Raw genomic sequence first — 21,314 nt, forward strand, 5'->3', positions numbered from 1 at the left:
TCTAGTACCTGATTGCTGTCTCTGATTTTCCTTATAGTGTTCTCCAGAACAAAGTTAAATAATTATGGCGACAACGCATCTCCTTGTTTCAGGTCATTCTCAACGTGAAAGCTCGTGAACAAGAATTTCTCTACTCGAACCTTACCTCGGGATTCATTTAAATATATCTTTGCAATCATTGCAAATTCTGTAAGCACGTTGTACAATGTTTCCCTCCTACCAGAGTCTAAAGTCAATAATTGATGTGCCAGGATGTTGTATTCTCTCATTTCTTTTCAAGTATTAGTCGAATGGTAAATATCTGGTCGATAGTTGATCGATTTTACCTAAATCCGTTCTGATAATCTCCAATAATTTCATCTGCGTATGGAGTCAATCTTCCTAATACAATGTTTAAGAGGATTTATTGGATGTTGGCAGAAGAGAAATGCCTCGATAATTATTAAATCTGTTTTGTTGCTTTTCTTCTGAGCTGAAACAATGATTGATTCTCTTCACTCTTGTGGTATATCCTCCTTGTTCCAGATAATGAGAATGAGTTTGTGTATCTTGCTCTACAATAATTCCCCTCCAGCTAAAATTAAGTCAACCAGAATTTCGTCTACACCCGGAGATGTGTGTTTATTTATTTATTTATTTATTTTTTAAATAGCGATTTCTATTTCTGTCTGGTTAGGTTCTGGAATATACCGTTATGCTGCATGCATTTCACTTTCTCCATGTGCATTAGTTTTTGGCTATGTGTTAAGCAAATCGTGAAAGAAATCTTTCCATTTATTTAAGATGCTATCTGTATCAATGAGAACTATTCCTTTAGGTTTCTTTAATATATAAGGACGAAATTGATAGCCCTTCTTAAGTTTCTTGATGCATTTATACATGTCCCGAATGTTTTTGTTTTCACTATTATCTTCAAGTTAATTAATTTTAACTTTCAAAAGTCGCGTTTCTTTGTTCTAAAAGTTTTAGAAGTTTTCTGCCAGATGACAATGAAATTTTATGCAGTTATTTCGTTCGGATTTTGTAGCCAACGCAGTTTCTTCTGTTTTCTCTTGTCTGCTACTTTAGTACATTCCTGGTTGAACCATGGTTTGTTCCTACGTATTTCTGCGTGCTCCAATATTTCTTTTGCTGAAATTTTAATGTAATCTCTAATTTCAACCAAGTATCTTGAACACGAGTGCACTCCGAACCTTCTAAAACCGAGAATCTATTCGACACTTCAATCTGGCTCCCCTCTCACCTGGCTCTCCTCTATTTTTTTTTTTAAATAACGCTTCGTTTTCAGATCTTGAATATTTCCTTTATTCCACAATAGTATCTCTCTTACTATCACAATCAACTCCTCTGAACGACCGACCATCAGTTGTGCTAGGCTGTTCTTTTCTGTCTACTAAAACATGATCAGTTTGAATATGGGTTTTTCATCTGATGAGGTGCAAGTATATTTATGAATGTCGCGATGTTGGAATTTTGTAATCTTCACGATAACGTTTCTGGATATTGCACAGTTCACGAGTCTAACGCCGTTGTCACAACCATCCTTATGCAAACATTTATTCCCTATAATCGGTTCGAAAATACCCTCTGGTCCTACCTTCGCATTGAAACCGCCTAACAGAATTTTCATATGGTAATGCAGGAGATGATCAAATTCCCGTTCTATTTTTTCGTAACAACTGTATTTTTTTTAATCGCCATCCTTATTTTCTGTTGGGGTATGTGCATTTAAAACAATAATATTACACCACCGACCCTTAAGAGAAGTAAAAGAAAATCTATCATTAACAAATTCAACCTATGTAATTGCTGATATTACGCACTCGTTTGTGAACGGAAAGCCTTGTTTCTAGTTGGTAATTTTTAATTTGTTCTCCGTAAAATAACGTAAAATTTCCCGACCTGACTTCTCCATTTCCTTCTCATCTAACTTCCTGCTATCCCACTAGATCCAACCTCTATTTGTAAACTCATTTTTTACAAATTTTACCGCACCTTTCCTATAGAGACTTGTTATATTTTATGTTCCAAATCTCATGTCGATTTTACTTTGCGGAGTTCGTGCCAAGTTATCAGTTCTGATCCGATGATTCTGCGAACTTATCTGATTTTTTTTTTTTAATGGATGAGGTTGTTAGCCTCACACCAAATTCTCCAGCTGGATTATCACCCATTGTCTGTCCGCAACTGCTTACTCAGTATATTCACAGCTAACCTCTATATCCCAGAGGCCATCTTCTCGATCCACAACCTGAGGACGCGCCGTGCCGTGGTAACAGGAAGACCACATTTTACGGAAATTAATACAGCTTTATTTCATTAATACAACAGGTACTGATTATCCGAACACTGCTTTAAAACACACAGGAACAATCAATATGCTCGGATATATGGATGCATATTAAGACTGTGAAAGCTTCGATGCGTAAAAATCGTAAATTAGAGACTAGTGTCAATGTAGTATTATATAAATGCATCGTACGTTTGACTATCCGAACTATTCTTGATGTATCACATTGTTTCGTTTTATAGCTATATAACTTTCTGAAAGTATTTGAGAACAAGATCCTGAGACGAATATTCGGACCCAAGAGGAACGGGAATGGGGAATGGCGGAAACTTCATAACGAGGAATTACATAATTTATACGGTTTACCCAACTTTGTTAGGGTCGTCAAGTCTGGGAGGCTTAGATGGGCAGGTCATGTAGCTATAATGGAAGAAAGTAGAAACGCTTTCGAAGTCTTGACTGGAAGACCAATCGGAAAACTACCATTAGGAAAACCTAGGCGCAGATGGGAGGACAATATTAAGATGGATCTCGCAGAAATTGGAATACAAAGAAGAAACTGGATGCAGTTAGCTAAGGATAGAAGTCAGTGGAGAGCTTTTGTGAACGCGGCATTGAACCTTTCCATAGGCCATAGAGTGAGTGAGTTAGTTAGGTTATACTCTTTACCTTTTCTCTGCCAATAGCAACTGTGAATTTGTAATACAAAACTGAAATACAGAAGAATAAAATTTTTAAAAAAGTCATATTTCGCAGGGCATCTTATGTAAAGGGCGCCTTGTATTCTTCACAGGTTCTACAAAGCTGTTATACAGGATAACTAAAACCACTTATCTATAATGTGATGTTTCGTAGGGCGCCTTATGTAAAGGGTGCACTGTACCTTTCACGGGTTCTTCGCCAACAGTAACTGTGTGTATTTATTGTACAGAACTGTGCTATACAGAAGAGTAAATAACATCGTTCATCTTTGATGTGGTCTCGGAAGGGCGCCTAATGTAAAGGGCGCCCTGCACCTTTCACGGGTTCTTTACCAATAAAAGTGTAAGAATTTATTACTAAAAACTTGTACCTTTATTTATACTGTGATATTTCGGAGGGCGCACCGGGACACGTCCCGGTGTCCCGGTGGGCCAGCACGGGCCTGCTGGGAGTGTTTTCATCATTTCACTTTGACGGTAAAACTTAGGGGGGAGAGAAGGGGAAGTTATAAAATAATAAATAAAACTTAATAACTTGAACCAAACGAGCAATCTCGATCAAATTTTTAACATAGATGAGGTTCAAGCCTAGAATGTTATATGTCAGTTCACTTTGATGGAGCAACGTAGAGGAGGAGGAGATGTATAAAAATCAATATAAATAAAAATAAAAGTGACTAAGTTTGTGACTTAAGAACTTTTGAACAGATCTCAATCAAATTTTTAACATGTATGAGGCTCTTTCTTGGAAAGTTTTTTAGAGTTTGTTTCACTTTGATGGTAGAACCTAGGGGAGAAGGAGGGAAGGGGATATATATATATATATATTAAAAACTTAATAATTGAAACACTGAACCGATCTTGATCAAATTTTCAACACAGATGAAGTTCAGACCTGGAGCGATTTTTATCATTTTACTTTGACAGTGCAACGTAGGGGAGCGGAGGAGGGAGATATATGTAAAAAGCATAAAAATATAAGTGACTGTCTTTGTGACATACATAATAATGATCAAGAATGACCAAATATTAGTGCCGAATTCATAGTTTTCGGGATCTCTGAGACGAATAATGACACTTGTGATGCCGTTTAAATCCAAATTCAGCCCCGCAACTTGGAAAGGAGGAGGGGAGAGAAACAAAAAAATAATTACAGACCGATATTACAGAGCGCTTTACTAATAGTAAAAAAGTGACCAACTAACGAAATATATTATTATTATTATTATTATTATTATTATTATTATTATTATTATTATTATTATTATTATTATTATTATTATTATTAGACCTATTATTATTTTAGTTTAACCCAACGAAAACTCTGATGCCTTTAGAGTGTAAAAATAATTCTGCAATTCATGGTATTTCAATAATCTGTGCCGTCTTGATTTTCTTTCATGCGCCTTAGGGATAGCCTCCCCAGTTTGGGAACCAGTGGAGTGTTGGATCTGTTAAAAATATAAACTGATTATGAAACATTGTGATTTAGGCATATCTTATAAGTAGTGAAGCGTGGGCACCCATTAAAAAGACTACACTATCATCATACCTACACAACGTTAAAGTATATTACATTTAGAAACATACATTGTATTTCCGTTACTACTGGTGCATTGTAGAGTTCATTACCCTTTACATCCATAGTAAAATTTACCTATAAAAAGCTTGAGATTTCTTAAATGCAAGACTTGCAAGACTCTTGCATGCAAGACCAAGACCAAGACCAAGACTGGGTGTGCAAGACCAAGACCAAGACCAAGGCCAAGGGTTCCATTGCAAGCCCAAGACCAAGACTCGATGTGCAAGACCAAGACCAAGATCAAGACCACCAGTGAACAGTGTTGCCATCCCAGTATAAAGTTATATGTTTTCAAATGGCACTACGTCAGATTATTACACATTTCAAATCAATATGTTAAACGAAAACTTAAAATACCACATTTATTATTCAGTGTTGCAAACTAAAGGTGATATAATATCACAAACATCCAAAGTTTGGAAGCCTCTATCACACATACAACACAATGGAAATGGACAAGAGAATGTACAGCGAAAGAAGGCAACCTTAGCGTGGGTACTATGATCATGGTGACTTGTTTGAATGAATAGCAACGAAGTCATAAGGGCTTGAAAATTTGATTTTTTTAAAAAACATGCTTAGGTAAGCAGTGGCGTATTTACGATTTTGTTTCGGGAGGGGCTTTGCTAACTTTCGGGGGGGCTTTGCCTGGAAATGTGAAAATTCTGCAGGATATTTCATTTACTTTACTATACTAAGTAAGATTTCGGGGGGGGGGCTTAAGCCCGGAAGCCACCCCCCTAAATACGCCACTGTAGGTAAGTATTATATCTAATTACTTGTGTTGTTTGCAATTGGCAAACAAATTATTTACCGTTTACAGCACTTCGATATCTTAAACCGTTCTAGAGATATCATAAATATTGATAAAGTTCGCAACACTGCTGAAAATGGCGTATTCTTTTACAATATTTAAACTTGTTTTCTTTCTCTTTTATAGCATTGGTGGAATAACTTTTAGTTGGTGTAATTACAAGTCGTCGCAATTACATGATTTAAGCAGTGTTGTAATCTAGAGATATATATTGTAAAAATGGATAATTGTTTAATTTTCACTTAATAGCACGGAAAACATGGCCATTTTTAGCTTTAGCTTATGGTAAGATGAACCAGCAAACTTAGGGCACATCCTCTGTACTGTGGCATCCTTGCCTGTCTTGTATTTTTCATAAGTATACAAAGAAGAAGAATAAATTGTTTAATTTTCTGTACACACCAAGGATCTTATAAAATAGAGGATCTGCCCTTACAACAAAATTTTGAAGCCATACGTCACAGTTTCGCCACCCCTACTCTGTCCACTCCGCCCAATAGGGTCGCAATGTTTTGAGCCAACAATCATGGGGGAAACAAAAGTAGCCAATTAAACGATGGCGGGAACGAGAGTAGCCAATCAGACGTACCGATGCTCGGTTTGTTTTTGGCTTTATCGATTTAATAGGATGACGATACATATGGGAAGGTCCTCTATTTACAACATCCTTGGTACACACTAATAGCTAGTAAAGGGGTTTATCTAATTCGTAGATTAAGACTGTGCGTAAGTTTAAAGGTACTTAAAACTGTTTATTATGCACAAATTCACAGTCATTTAAGTTACGGAACGATACTTTGGGGTCATCAGTCCTCCATTAAAAGCCTATTGAAAATACAAAAGATATGTGTAAGATTAATGCTCGGTCTCCCTAGTCGTGCACATTGTAGGTCAAGCTTTGTTAAATTAGGAATTATGACAGTACCTGCAATTTTCATATACCAATGTTTGCTTTACATCAAGGAAAACAATCATATTTACAATGAGTTAGGGTACTCTCATACGTATCAAACTAGAAACAGAAACCGTTTAGGATTATTTAGATGTGAATATAGTAAGACGCAGAAGACCTTTTACTACATGTCAGTTAAATTTTATAATTTTCTTCCTATATTTCTAAGAGAACTTCCATTTCTGGCTTTTAAAAAAGAAGTACAGAAATTACTTATTAATAATTGTATATATAGTGTTGAAGAATTTTTTGAACTCAAAATTGATAGTTAAAATATTTGCGTCTGTTATCCAGTAATCTTTGTTTATATTATGGTATATTATGTTATGTTATATATGTAACCCTAAAAATTTTAACTTCTATTTCTGACGATTGTAATACATCTGATGTTCTCAGATGTTTCTGCAATAAAATTTATTATTATTATTATTATTATTATTAGTAGTAGTATACTCAAAGAAGAAGAAGAAGAAGAAGAAGAAAGGCATCAGCTGAGTGCCTCGGCCTGCTATAGCATGGATGGCGTAGTTTAATAGGGGTTGATGAGTTTAAATTTGCAAGTATTATTAATCATATTATGTCATGTCATCAATTGGAAGCTTTGGTTTGCTAAAAAGGTAGTTTTCTTTTTCTTTCTTATAACAGTTAAAATCTCAATATCTGAATGTTGAATCGGTATCATCTTCGAATTGTCGAAATCTTTGTTTTGGCAGTTTCATAGCGTTTTTGACAGTAGTATTTTTATTTCCTTCATAGTAATTTAGTTGGAAGAGAGAACACACCTCAACTTTGAGAACTTAGCTGAATTAAAATCCTCCAAAAGGTAAGTTGCATGCCCTAATGTAATAAATGTAATTCAAAAATAGCCTTGTACTGAATATGTTTGTAAACAATAGTTTGCTTGGAGTTAGTGCAAATGAACTATTGTATGAATATTTTGATTGCAATAAAAGATTAACTGCTGTATCGCCGGACCAATTTTACAAAAGGTAATTGTTAAGAACAGCTACTTCTTATCTCCCATGCACGAGGATACTTCTTACTATTGCACTAGCTACAAAATTGATTCTATTTGATGTACAAGTGGTAATGCAACACATAAGAAACCCAAATCATGTTGTATTCACACTCCAATATGAAGTGAGAATGCAACGTGATCTGGGTTTCTTATGTGTTATATTACCACTTGTACATCAAATAAAATCAATTTTATAACTAGTGCAACACTAAGAAGTATCCACGTGCACGAAATATGCGATATGCGTTCAATTGCCCCCACACATACTCATACATTAAGTACAAGGGCAGTACACATATATATATTAAGTACAAGGGCACTACACAAACATATATATTAAGTACAAGGGCAACATTTAAAAATGCAACGAAAAGGAGAATAACGACCAGGAAGCATTCATTTTCACACACCTCAAATGGTAAAAGGATTACAAGGGCACTACAGGGATAAACATTTAAGTACAAGGGCCAAATTAAGAAATGCAACGAAAAAGAGAAAAAGTGCAAAGAAGAATTCATTTTCACATACCTCAAATGCTTAAAGGATTATAAGGGCACTACAGGGATACACATATAAGTACAAGGGCCAAATTAAGAATTACAACGAAAAAGAGAAAAAGGGCCACGAAGCATTCATTTTCATATACCTCGTATGGTTCAAGGATACAACCGAGCGAGTTCAAACTATCTTCTTTCCCTTCGAGGTAATTCTTATTTCAACAACATCTACTCAATAATATTCCATGAGTCACACACTCACATAACTATAATCACTGCTAATCACTCCCCCCGACATTTTTTTCTTACCGTGTTCGCAACACATTCCACGTGCACGTCTTCGCCATATTACTCTGCCTCCTCCTCCACTCAGCTGCCGCCTATATCAAACTGCGCAGACGCACTTCCATGATTCAATGACGTCACATACAACATTTGAAAAGCGCAAAACGCCTATGTAAACACAGAACGTTGACAACACAACGAGAGCGGAATACACACACGTCTTCTTTAATTTCAAATCACTCATTAACTAATTAAAATTGGGTATATTACCAACTTTTTAAGTAGGTAGATATTCAATGAATAATTCCTGAAAGTATGGCGTTTCTCGTCCTTCCCTAAATGGGAAGTACGGCTCCTTAACTATAACCTTACAAAATTTCCCAGATAAATTGGAGAATTTATTTTGGCTTGTGAGGAAGAATGAGTGAAAGTAAGGTGAGGGGAATGATTGAATTTAAGAAAATACTTGTTGTTTTTGATGTTGTGAGCGGCACTATATATGGAGGCGGAAAGGACTATTTGGGGGAGAGGTACAATTGTTATCTTTTATGCGAAAGGCAGTGTGAAAATGGTAAATGACAAGATTATTTCATATCGTGTTGAGTTTTATCGAGTTATAGAAAAATAGGAAGTGCCCGTCGTTAAAATTGTGTGAACGGCATGGCCTACTAAACAGGCGAGCAGTTTATCCTAAGTCTGGAAACGAAACCACAGAAAAGAAGTATAACATCTAACCAAACCTAATCGAATCCATCCTCATTTAGTACATCTTGATACTCTTCTATATGGCAGTACCTCATCCAGAGTTTTGCAACACATAAGCCATGCATTTTATGACAAAGTGCTTTTTTACTATCCTCGTTTATTCGTATACCCACCACCGCTGACGCGCCTGCTCCCTACAGACGCGACCTTTTACTACCGCTCGACCCCCCTGCTGGGCTTCTGCCCTGACTGTTAGATAGCATTCATAATTTTTTAATGGCCACCTAGCATAGGTTGGTTCGTGTGGTTACAACGCCCGCTCCAGCAGGTATACTCACTCAGAAACGAGAAATTACACACTAATAGTTTATGAAAATGTATCGAAACTTACTTAACCTTAAGGTAACCCGTTCCTAACCCCTACCCTTCTTATTTATATCTTACTCTATTCTACCCTACCCAACTCTACTGTACTTTTTAAAAGGGCCCTACTTATCGATGCGCAGCTGAAGCGTGTCTTGTAAAGTTTACCAGTTCGTGTTTTATGCTAATTTTTATGCCATATGTCCACACTGTATTTCAAACAATAGTCACTACCAAGTGACCCATGGTCACATCCTAGTATTTTAAAATAGGAACGATATAATAATCCTGTTTTTCTCGATTTTTGTGTGGTCCGGCAATACAGCAGTAATGCTGCAATAATATTTTTTGCGAAGTGTTCACGTTTAAGAGCAATCAATAGGCGAGATTTAGTTCATGGCTACCTCTCAGATTGAGTAACACCGTATATGTTGCAAAAATTTTCTCCTGATGACTTGAGGAAACTATTAACGAATTTGTACTTTTATTATTCATATGCACGTAGGATGGAACTATTTCACCCACCAGTGATCGTTGGAAGGAGCGGAGACAGGTGGGTAGAAAGAAGATTAGGGCACCAGTGAGGGTACTTGTTTTCCAAGATTACTATCAGAGTAGTAGGCAAATAGCATTTATTCAGTGTTTTTTTTAAGTGTGTACTGTGCACAGTTGTGTAATATGCTTACTTTTTTTTTTTTTTTTTTTCCATATCGGAACTCGTGCTAACGTAAACTGGAAGCTACATTGATTGAACACATTTTCTTCGGTATTTCATTTTAACTGTACAATTTCCGCTTCCTGGAACCTTCTCAGACTGCACCATTCATTCAATTATTTGAATCCTGATGAACTACCAAACAAATGAGAATAACTTTATGGTAAAACTAATAACGATAGACTTAAATAGAAGGTAAGTTCAGAGTGGAGATTCCTTTCCGAGTAGTACTTGCATAAGCTTCATCATATTATATAATACTCAACTGTTATCAGTCCACTGCTGGGTGAAAGTCTCTTCAACTCTTCTCCACATCCATTTAGTATTAGTGCTTGATTCTTTCACTACAGTGGTGGTTCTTGTTTCTTGATATCCAGTCAAGATGTTTTTGTCTTAAACTTTTATTTTTACAATAATACTCTTCGCTCCTTTCATCTTTGTTACGCAAATGATTATCTTTGTATACTTAAGCACTTATTTTTGCGGGCAATTCCTACATTCATATCCCATTCTTCGTTGTGTAGTCCGTAAACGTCGAATTGTCTATTTTTATTGGTGTTCACGTCTCCAGTCGTTATGTCTAAACAAGTACAGACGTGTTCAAATTATTAGACTCAAGCTCGAAAAATGCAAAGTTTATGTTTCAGTCCTAATTTCGGAATTCTAGAACATGTAATTTAATGGTTAAACCACCAATATAGGATCCTTCATTTGTTTTTTGTACAATTGAAGTGGTAATATCACCGTTGAACAACAGATGGCATTAGTGGAGGGGCAAGTTCTGAAAGTAGTGTTTCAGTTGTAGACAGTTGTTATGTAGTTTCTATTAACAAATTACAGTTTGAAGTGTTGTGGTTTCAGTCGTAAGCAGTTACAACATTCAAAGCGTTCAACAGTTCATATGGGCCAGTTTAAAATGATCGTGACGTGTTTTGTGCATTAATCTTTTAGTCTGTGAAGTCCTGTAATCGCGGCATAATGGGAAAAGCCAGAGAGACTTTTCTCCGTGTATAGTGGAAGTTATCTAAACACTTCTGGCGGAAGGAAGATATACATAATGACAAATTGCCAGTAGAGTTGGGGTAGGGCAAAACTCTGTGAGTAGAATCTCTGTTCCAATGAGCAAGAAGCAAATGTATCAGCAAAATAGGGTTGGGAAGTGTGGGCAAAAACCAAAACTATCGCTAAGAGGTATCAGAAGACTAATAAGATTGACACTGAGAAAGAGAAACGGAAATTCTAAAGACTTAACCATAAAAATGGCTGAATGTGGTGCAGACATTTCGCCTGAAAGTGTTCGAAGGATTCTATCTGCTGAGGGAATAAAAGCATGCAGGTCAAGAAAGAAAACCAAAGTTATTCCAATCATGGCAAAGAAGCGCCTCGAATGGGCATGAAGCCTAGAACATTGAACTGCTGATGATTGGAGAATAATGTGTTTCAGTGGTGAATCATGTGCCTGTGTGTCTGGTGAATGTTCATAATATGAACGACGTAGACTGGGGAAGAATTCAAGTTGGAATGTTTCCAACAACCCGAAAAGCATCCTACTTCGGTCATGGTCTGAGATGTGATGTCTGTCTTCGGGCCTCGGAGACTGTACATATGTATATAGTAGATGGAACACTGAAGCATGACCAATACCTACAAGTTCTTCAAGAAGAACTGCTTTCTTACACTGCAGTCTGGTTTCTCACTGTCAGCAAAAGCAATGGTTTGTTGATTGTTCTCCATCCCTAGTCTTTTGAGGAGTGTTAAAAAACACAGCAAGCCAGTTCATTACAGGGATGTTATGGTCGTGTAACCACTCCGCCACAGGCCGTGCAGTATGAACAGGTGCTCGATCGTGTTGAAAGATGCAATCGCCATCCCCGAATTGCTCTTCAACAGTGGGAAGCAAGAAGATGCTTAAAACATCAATGTAGGCCTGCGCTATGAGAGTGCCACGCAAAACAACAAGGGGTGCAAGCCCCCTCCAAGAAAAACACGACCACCTCCGAATTTTACTGTTGGCACTACACACGCTGACAGATGACGTTCACCGGGCATTTGCCATATCCACTCCCTGCCATCGGATCGCCACATGTGTACCGTGATTCATCACTCCACGCATCGTTTTTCCACTGTTCAATCGTCCAATGTTTACGCTCCTTACACCAAGCGAGGCCTCGTTTGGCATTTACCTGCGTGATGTGTGGCTTATGAGCAGCCGCTCGACCATGAAATCCAAATTTTCTCACCTCACGCCTAACTGTCATAGTACTTGGAATGCATCCTAATGCAGTTTGGAATTCCTGTGTGATGGTATGGATAGATGTCTGCCTATTACATTTTACGACCCTCTTCAACTGTTGGCGGTCTCTGTCAGTCAGCAGATGAGGTCGGCCTGTGCGCTTTTGTGCCTGTACGTGTCCCTTCACGTTTCCACTTCACTATCACATCAGACACAGTGGACCTAGGGATGTTTAGGAGTGTGGAAATCTCGCGTACAGACTTCTGACACAAGTGACACCCAATCACCTGACCACATTCCAAGTCCGTGAGTTGCGCGGAGCGCCCCATTCTGCTTTCTCACGATGTCTAATGACTACTGAGATCGCTGATAATGAATACCTTGGCAGTAGATGGCAGAACAATGCAGCTAATATGAAAAACGTATGTTTTTGGGGGTGTCCGGATACTTTGATCACATAGTGTATATAACGAAATATTAGTGATACAAACAATTATGACCAGTTCCAAAACTCCAAGCCTCACCACGTTTCCACGATTTTGATATAAACTAAAATTGTATTTCGAAATTTTAATATTTCATAGACAGCACTTTAATATCGAAATTCTTGTATGTTGTACTGTTTTTTCAGGGTCCATGCACAGAAGAAATGCCTTTTAAGTGATAGCAGCCTAGTTATTATTTCAAGATTTCTCAGCTCTGCCGAAGTTTCAACAGCGCTACGTCCATTTTTCTTTTCCGTTCACCCCGATTTATTTGGACAATATCCTGCAGAGCGAGTAAGTTCACGATACATTCTTTAGGATTAATCGTTTCACACGTATAATCGCATGTGCATATATGTGTTTCGTTCATTAAAGTTTAGTATGTAACTTTATATTTCTTAATTTTCGATACCTAACTTCTGGCTGATAATAATTACAATATAGAACTTGCCACAGATTAACGTATAGCTAAGCTTTTCTAGTAACTTTCTGTCTTTTCAAAACTGAATTCAATATATTTTGTAAATATTTGCAATAGATAATATGTAATGGTGATTAAACATGTAATGACGTAAATGGAAAACAATAGAAGTGAAATAAGAATAATCATTGTTTGGTAGTCATAATATAGAAGAGTCCAGATCGATTATATTGACATGGACGGGGGTATTCTCTAAAAAAGGAGTTTTAAAAAATGTAGTCGTTCATGAAAATTATTTGCACTGTAGTCATTGGAATTAGATGTGATGTAATAATTATGGGCAATAAAACCAAAGCAATGTTAGACTAAAACATTCATTAAGTATATTTTCATATCACTGTAATTTCTTCATTATGATAAGGTTAAGAAGCTAAACTTTTCTAAGAATGAAGTGTATCTAAAAAGTAAAAACTAAGAAAAGGGCTATAGCCTACCAGATGATACACTTACAACCAGACGATACGTAGTCAGCATATGGATTCTCAGCACTGGTATTTTACCCACCCCCTCCCAAAGTTTGGTTCTTAATTGAAGTGGTCCCCAGTTACCTAATGATGTTGAATTAGATCAAAAATACTCCACCGGCTATCAAACTCGGAACGATTGTAAAACTTTCGGCAGCACATATGTAATAACGGTACAGTAGGAATCGGTTTTGTCTTGAATAAGAGAATAGGACAGAAAGTTATAGGCAGCTGGAGATACAATGAAAGGATAGTAATGTTGAAGATAGCAACCGAACCGAGGAATATGACGATAATCCAAGTATATCATCATCAAGTCCTACATCAAGCTACACAGATGAGGAAGTAGAAGAAACCTATGAGCAGATAGAGGAAGTATTGATTAAAGTTCAAGACCAGGATAATTTAATCATCATGGGTGACTGGAACGCAGTAGTCGGCGAAGGCAAAGAAGAGACTGTAACCGGGAATTCCGGCCGTAGAGAAAGAAATGCGAGAGGTGCACGATTAGTTGAGTTCTGCATAATCCGACTGTAACAAATACGCTCTTCGAACAACCACTAAGAAGATACACATGGACAAGACCAGTAGACAAAGAAAGATACCAAATAAACTATATAGTGGTCCGACAAGCATTTAGAAATCTAGTGAAAAACAGAAAGAGTTACCCGGGTGCAGACGTTGACACAGACAACAATTTAGTTTTGATGAAGAGCGAACTTCGTCTAAAGAAGAAAAGAGTTGTAGCTCTAAACAAAAGAGGAACACAATCAAGCTAAGAAGAGACGAAAGCACGAAAAAGGAATTTGCAAATGCGACAGACAAAGAGACATCTAAAGTAGCTTTAGCGGGTAATGACATCAACACGAAATGGGAAGCCATGAAAGCAGGGATTACAAAACCAGCCGACGAGCACATAGGAAGAGAATCGAGAACCCCACATAAACCCTGGATAACAGCAGAAATATTGTAAATGATGGAGAAAAGAAGACAGTTCAAGATAACAAACAAAGAGGAGGGATACAGAATGTGCAGGAATCACATCAACAGAAAAGTAAAGAAGGCCAGAGAAAACTAGATAAACAACTTGTGCAAAGAAATTGAGGAACATATAGTCAAAGGTAATACAGAAAGGTTAGAAAACAGTTCGGTGAGAAAAAGAAATGCACAGACATTATCATAGACAAGGACGGGGCAGCGCTAATAGAAGAGGAGCAGATAACAGGAAGATGGAATTAATACATTAAAGAACCCTACAAAGGAGACAGAGTGAACGAAGAAGAGATAGAGAAGGAATAGCAACAATGAAATGTTCATCTCGGGAAAGATACCAAGAGACTTCGAGAAAAACATATTGGTCCTATCCCGAAGAAAAAAGGTGCACCGAAATGCGAAGAACACAGAATGTTAAGTTTGCTTTCCCATGCATCAAAAATACTGTGCAAAATTATTGCACAACGAATAGAAGGGAAAATCGAAGAACGGCTATCGGAGGACCAGTTTGGATTCAGGAGAAAAAGGGGAATAAGAGAAGCAATATTGAGCCTACGATTGATCATGGAGCAATACATTGGAATAAACAAACCAATTGTGATAGCATTTGTAGATATAGAAAAAGCTTTTGACAGCGTAAATTGGAATATCATGTTCAGAGCGTTGAAGAATCTGAAAGTGGATTACAGAGACAGAAGAACAATAAAACAGCTTTACAGGAACCAGACAGCTGTTATAGGAAGAGGTCAGAAGGAAGCAAGAATGAGTAAAAGGGTAAGGCAAGGATGAGGACTTTCACCCCTCCTGTTCAACGTCTATATAGAAGAGGCTATGAAAGAATTATTTGATATAGATGAAAAAGGCGTAAAAGTAAATGGTCAGGTTTTCAGCACAATAAGTTTTGCTGATGACATAGCACTGTTAGCGGAGAACGAAAAGAACTTGCAGGAAACACTTTCAAACTTGAACGAGCAATTGGAAAAAACATAGAAAATAAGATAAATAAAAAGAAAACCAAAGTGATAAAGTGCACAAGAGTAGGACAGAAAGGAGCAAACGTATGGCTAGATGGAGAGAAAATCGAAGACGTTTCCCTATTTAGAAAGTGTAATATCCATGGACGGAAGAAGTAAAAAAGACATAAGTTCCAGAATAGCAGGCTAAACAAGCATTCAATAGGAAAAGAGGACTGTTAACATCAAGAAATGTGTCGTTGGACGTTCGTAAACGATTGATTAAGACCCTGGTATGGAGCCTGGAGCTTTACGGATCAGAGACGTGGACATTGAGGAAAGCTGAAATATCCAAGCTGGAAGCATTTGAAATGTGGTTGGCGCGGAATGCTGTGCATATCATGGACCGAAAGGAAAAGGAATGGAGACGTACTAAAGAAGCTAGTGAAGGACGACAGATCATGAAGATAATAGGAAAAAGAAGAAACAGCATGCTTGGCCATCTTATTCGGCACTCTGATCAGATTACCGTGTTGATAGAGAGAAAGGCAGAAGAAAAACCAGGAAAAGTAAAACCAAGGATAGACTATCTAGATGCAGTTATGAAGAAGAGACCTTATCCAAGTATAAAACAGCTCTCCCAAGGGAGAGAAAAGTTTTAAAATTTCCATGTTGCCCACCAACCTATGATTGAGGAGAGCAAGAAGAGGTAACTGCCGTACTATAAATGTAGCCTAATATCGAAATACTGTTTTCTATGTTCGAATTGCGGGGAAAATTAGTTTAAAGTCCTCTTTGTAAAGAATGCTGAGGGGCGAGGTGTTTTTTGGTCGTGTTGTGCAAAATGCTTGTGTAATAATTTCTTCTTAAACACAAATTATATCTTTATAGACGTCCCTTAGTTCGTTTATAGACTGTATGGAAAATAACAATAGCCCACTAAGAACAAAAACACTCAAGATTATTATGAAATACTGAAAATATATAAGGAACTAACCAATCATGGCGGTTTATGAATTTCTTGGGAAAAGTCTGCAATAGTTTTCTGACGTATAATCTTGTGGACACTAGTTTCTGATCAGAATTTGTTTGTAACTGCTGGATCAGTTGAAGGGATCAATTGAGATGTATTTTCTCTGCTAAATACGGATGAGCTGAAGATAATGCCTGTCCAATATTAAGAGGTCACTAAAACGTTGGGGGGAAAGAAGACTATCCAGTCTGTAAAAGGGAAGATTGTCTCATATAATAATACATATATATTTTGCCGGAAGAAAAACGTTTGTCCGTGCTATGGAGATTACTGTTGAGAGGTGTTAGTTAAGAAAGCTCCGCTGTATTTAAAAAAAAAAATAAAAAATAAATAAATAAAAGTTTGCATTTGCAATTATTATGGGACATTTGATTTCTTTTAATTAAACTTTTTCGTTTGATGGATGTAATTATTCAGGTGCATTGTTGAGAAAATAGATGTATATCTTCAGTAATTTTCTTTTTAAGATGAAACCTTTTCGGTTTGTAATTGACACATGGAGAAAGATATTTTATTGTTTGTATTATACACGAGTTGTACTACAAAAATGCAGAAATATAGTTCTATTGATTTTTGTTCCAGATTACAATGGAACACCATTACAGTTGAATTTGATCAAGCGCGAACAAAATTCGTTATGTACGATTCCCAAACACAATATATATATATATATATATATATATATATATATATATATATATATATATGCAGGCGCGGACTATAAGGGCTATAGCCCCTTCCCATGACGCTCAGGTATACACTGGATAAACTGGGCTTTAATCCTACTTTCTTTACACTGGATAAAGCGGCAAATGGGGATATGGTTTAGCCCCTCTGTTGATCATATCCTGGATCTGCGGATATATATGTATATATATATTCAGTATTGTACTGTTCTGGAAATCTTTTGTAATTTTTAAGCCAATTCTAGTATTAGGCGTGTACTGAGAGAAACGATTGAAGAAAGTAATTACAGTCATATTAAGGTTATTATTTCAGTCCAAGTTTTGAAGTATATTTCTGAAATATTTTTCTTTCGGGTGGGATGAGGGGTTTATTGTGGGTTTTACCTCCCCAAAAAACCCACTTTGTATTTTTGTGCTGGGAAAAATTCGAACAAAACTTCCATGAATACAGGAAGAAAGCTCACCACAACTTTGTGTTAACACTTGGAAGTTGTGAAACCTGACTATGAATCGAAAGTTTTAAGGAATGTAGAGATTAGAATTGTTCACCAAAAGAGAGAGAGAGAGAGAGAGAAAATGTTATAGTATCAAATATCTCCTTGAAAGGTCATTTGTATCTAATTTATCAAAATGTGAGACAATAGTGTAGAGGCACGGTAATCTGACAAACAGCTGTAATAAAATGGTTAATTTGCCATTTGTGTGTTAAATGTTACGTTCTGATTTAAGGTTGAACAAATATTTATCTTAGTTTAATGTGTAATTGTTCTGCCATATAGATTAATCAACGATCATCAGTCTTTATTATTCTTTTTTTTCTTTCTTTCTTCAGAGTGTAAATGAGAATTCTCTAAAACATCTTAATTCCTACATAGAAACGTTGCTTCAGGACCGACCAGCAAGACCAGCAACTCTAAGGTTTTATCTAAGATCATCAAATTCCACTCAAAGTAACACAGGTGAGAACAATATTGCCAGTCTTTTACAATGATTTCTGTTTAACTCACAATTAATAGCGGACGAATGTTTACAATCAACATACAGTAAATTGTTGTTGACTTTGTTAGATAGCTTGATTATTTGATTAGAATTTGTTACTGCATCGCGGAAATTATGAGAGAGGACCTACTATCAAAAGTGGGATCCGAACTAATACTCGGGCTTGTATTCGAGGCTGATACCCTCAACGGAGGTTCAACAAGGATTTACATGCATAGGAAGCACATGCATTAGCCAGACTATGAAGAGACATTACATGGTAGAGAAAATGCATATGAACATTCATCTTTTTCATCTGTTTTAAAAATGAATAATTTGTTTTATCAGTGTAGCTAAGTGGGAAGAAATATAGTGGAAAAGTGGTTGTTTCCATAATCAAAAGTCTGTAATTAATGCTGTAATTATAAATTACATTTATAATTTTCTTTGGTAAAGATCGATGTTTGTTAGAGGATATTCCGGAGAGGAGTTCGTTACGTTTCAGTAGAGATTCATCACAGAGAAATTCGATCAAGTAAGTTTTTTGACAGATCATATGGCACCCAAACATCGAGCATCTTTTTGTAGCCAGGGTTCTCCAAATGAAATGTAAATAAAAATGAAATCTCTCGAGTACGCCGGCTAGGCTAAAGGAGACGGTGATGATGAGAAATGAATTAAGGAAATGGTAGAATGAAGAAAGTGGGAGGAAACGGGAGAACCCTGAGAAAACCCACACACACGGTGTTTGTCCACCACAAAACTCACATGGCGCGAGCTGGGATCAAACCAAGGTGAAAGCTCTATCACTGAGCCATCGCGGCCCCTTGGGTTCTCCAAATGGTTTAATACTGCTTGGTGATAGATGTTTACGTCCTTGGCGATGTCATGACCGCTTACATGCCCATCTTGCTCGATTTTTGTCAGAATCTCATCCACTTTTTCTGTGCTTGGTCTCCCACTGCATGGATCATCTTGGATATTGACATTTTCAAAAGAAAGCGACCGAACCGTCTTTCGACTGTTATTTTTGATAATGTATCTTGTGCGGATCATTACGCCTTTAACGAAATAAAATTGTAAAATGTAGCGCAGTTTTGTGGAAAGTTAGTGTTTCCACAACTTCTTCACGGCGCAATACTTTCCGCCAAGTTCGAAAAATTCCAACAATGCTTGCACATCTATTAGCTTCAACTGTCGGTTGTCAAATGACGTGAAGCCTGGCTTACTGCGATTCATACCCTGAGATTTGGGAGACGAACGCCAATATTTTTTAGATTATCTCATATTATGAAAAGTTACTGTTTTCAAACATAACTGAACATTAAAATAAAATATTATAAAATCGATTTTAAAAATATCAGTGAATTTGTGTATTTTTAATATAATTTTTGGGCTATCTGTGTACTTTTGTGAGGAATATCATAATACTAAGTGTACACAATGTGAAAGTCATACCAAATACTAGGCATATGTAATAATCTAGAATTGTTACAAAGTTCATGAGTTTATGAGCCGGACTTCAAGGTAAGCTGAGCCATTTTGGTAAAAGACCGCTACATTTCTGTAATGGAATTGCTCACAAAAAGTTCTTGCAGAGGATTCATTTCATATAGTTTTCGAGGAAAAAGTAACGGGTACTTTTTTACTCGTAACGATTATTATCAATTAAAAATTAACTCTTGAAAAAGTTAATTGATTAAATTAACCCTCGCACTACGTAGGTATTTTTTGTAACAGACACACCTGGTAAGTTTAAATATATCTCGCAAAAGAAACAAATTAGAAACACTCACAATAATCTACAGTGACTGAAATGAACAGTACCGGAATAAGACTATCAGCTATTTATTATACTGCCATCTAGGAGTGACACTTCTAAATGTCAGTCATATCTCCTACCAATAGAGGAAGGGGCTTACTTTGTACCCACCAACTTAAAATAGCAAATTTATGAAATACACTAATACAGTGACTGAAGTGAACAGTACACGGGGGATAAGACTAACCTCATATTCAGAAAAGGTGGGATACAGATGTTTATTATATGCCATGTAGGGGTGAGACTTCTAAATGTCAGTTACATCTCTTACCAATGAGGGGGGGGGGAGGTTACTTTGTACCCACCAACTTAAAATAGCAAATTTATAAGACACACTAACGTTCAATTTGCACCACCATAAGGTGTATATGATTTAGCTAAACATGTTGAGCAATAACATATTTTTTCACAATTTTAAAGAAACGATTGGAATAGTAATTACAAATAACATACTGTCGTGGCAGGGGCGTCATTTAGGGGGGGGGGCAGGAGGGGGCAATTGCCCCCCCCCCAGAGTTTGAGGTATACATATACTTTAATAGATTGTCTACTAATATACTAATGCAAAACGTGAAAGTCTTATGTCGGTGGTGGTCTTGCCCCCCTCACGCAAAGTCTGAAATGACGCCCCTGTGTCGTGGGCACAAAATAACCCACTTCCCTCCCCTTCCCCGTTGGTAGTGCGAGAGTTACATCTTAATAAAATTTTTAAGTGATTACGGTAATTTAATCGTTATTTTTAAAACAACAGATTAATTACAAGCCTAGTTTGTATAAATGTAGTTTTTCTTCAAACCGAGACAACATTAGTTATGCATTGCATGCCATTACTTTGTTCATGTATTAGTCTACTTTTTGACTATGATGCTTCTGTATTTTACTCTAGATTGTCTCTTTTGTCTTAGGTGCCTTCCGTAGTGTAAATATAAACTTAGCTCAACGTGATTTGAAGAAAACAGTACTTTCGATTTTGGAAGCATGTAATTTGCCAACTGCGTATATTAAGAGCATCCCATCAGCCCCTGAGAAGCTTAAGCCTAAAGTACAGGAGAATGTTTTCAGGAACGTTAATGTCGAACATGATGGCAGAGTTGAACAAACAACATTTAGGTTTGAAGATGTTGTTTCAAAATTTAAAGAAGGTGTACACTTGATGTAAGTACGTAAGACTTTGCATTTTTCTATTTCTTTTTCCATTCTTTTTCTTTCTTTCTTTCTTCTTTTTTTAAAAATTAGAATGTCATTATTCGTGATCAGACATTAA

At 36.7% G+C, this 21,314-nt stretch overlaps 1 protein-coding gene across 1 annotated transcript in view; it reads left to right on the forward strand.

Annotated features, from left to right (window-relative positions):
- Positions 1-6,798: 6,798 nt before the first annotated feature.
- Positions 6,799-21,314, forward strand: part of LOC145685410 (T-cell activation inhibitor, mitochondrial-like) — a 52,166-nt gene continuing 37,650 nt past the window's right edge. Inside the window, exons 1-4 of the mRNA XM_081757806.1 lie at positions 6,799-6,956; positions 12,787-12,934; positions 18,083-18,209; positions 20,956-21,205. Coding sequence (XP_081613932.1) covers positions 6,922-6,956; positions 12,787-12,934; positions 18,083-18,209; positions 20,956-21,205 — 560 coding nt within the window. The 5' untranslated portion in view covers positions 6,799-6,921. The remainder of the gene's footprint in view (positions 6,957-12,786; positions 12,935-18,082; positions 18,210-20,955; positions 21,206-21,314) is intronic.

Source organism: Thermobia domestica, chromosome 1 (genome assembly GCF_964235325.1).
Source record: "Thermobia domestica chromosome 1, izTheDome1.hap1.1, whole genome shotgun sequence".
Classification (NCBI taxonomy): domain Eukaryota; kingdom Metazoa; phylum Arthropoda; class Insecta; order Zygentoma; family Lepismatidae; genus Thermobia; species Thermobia domestica.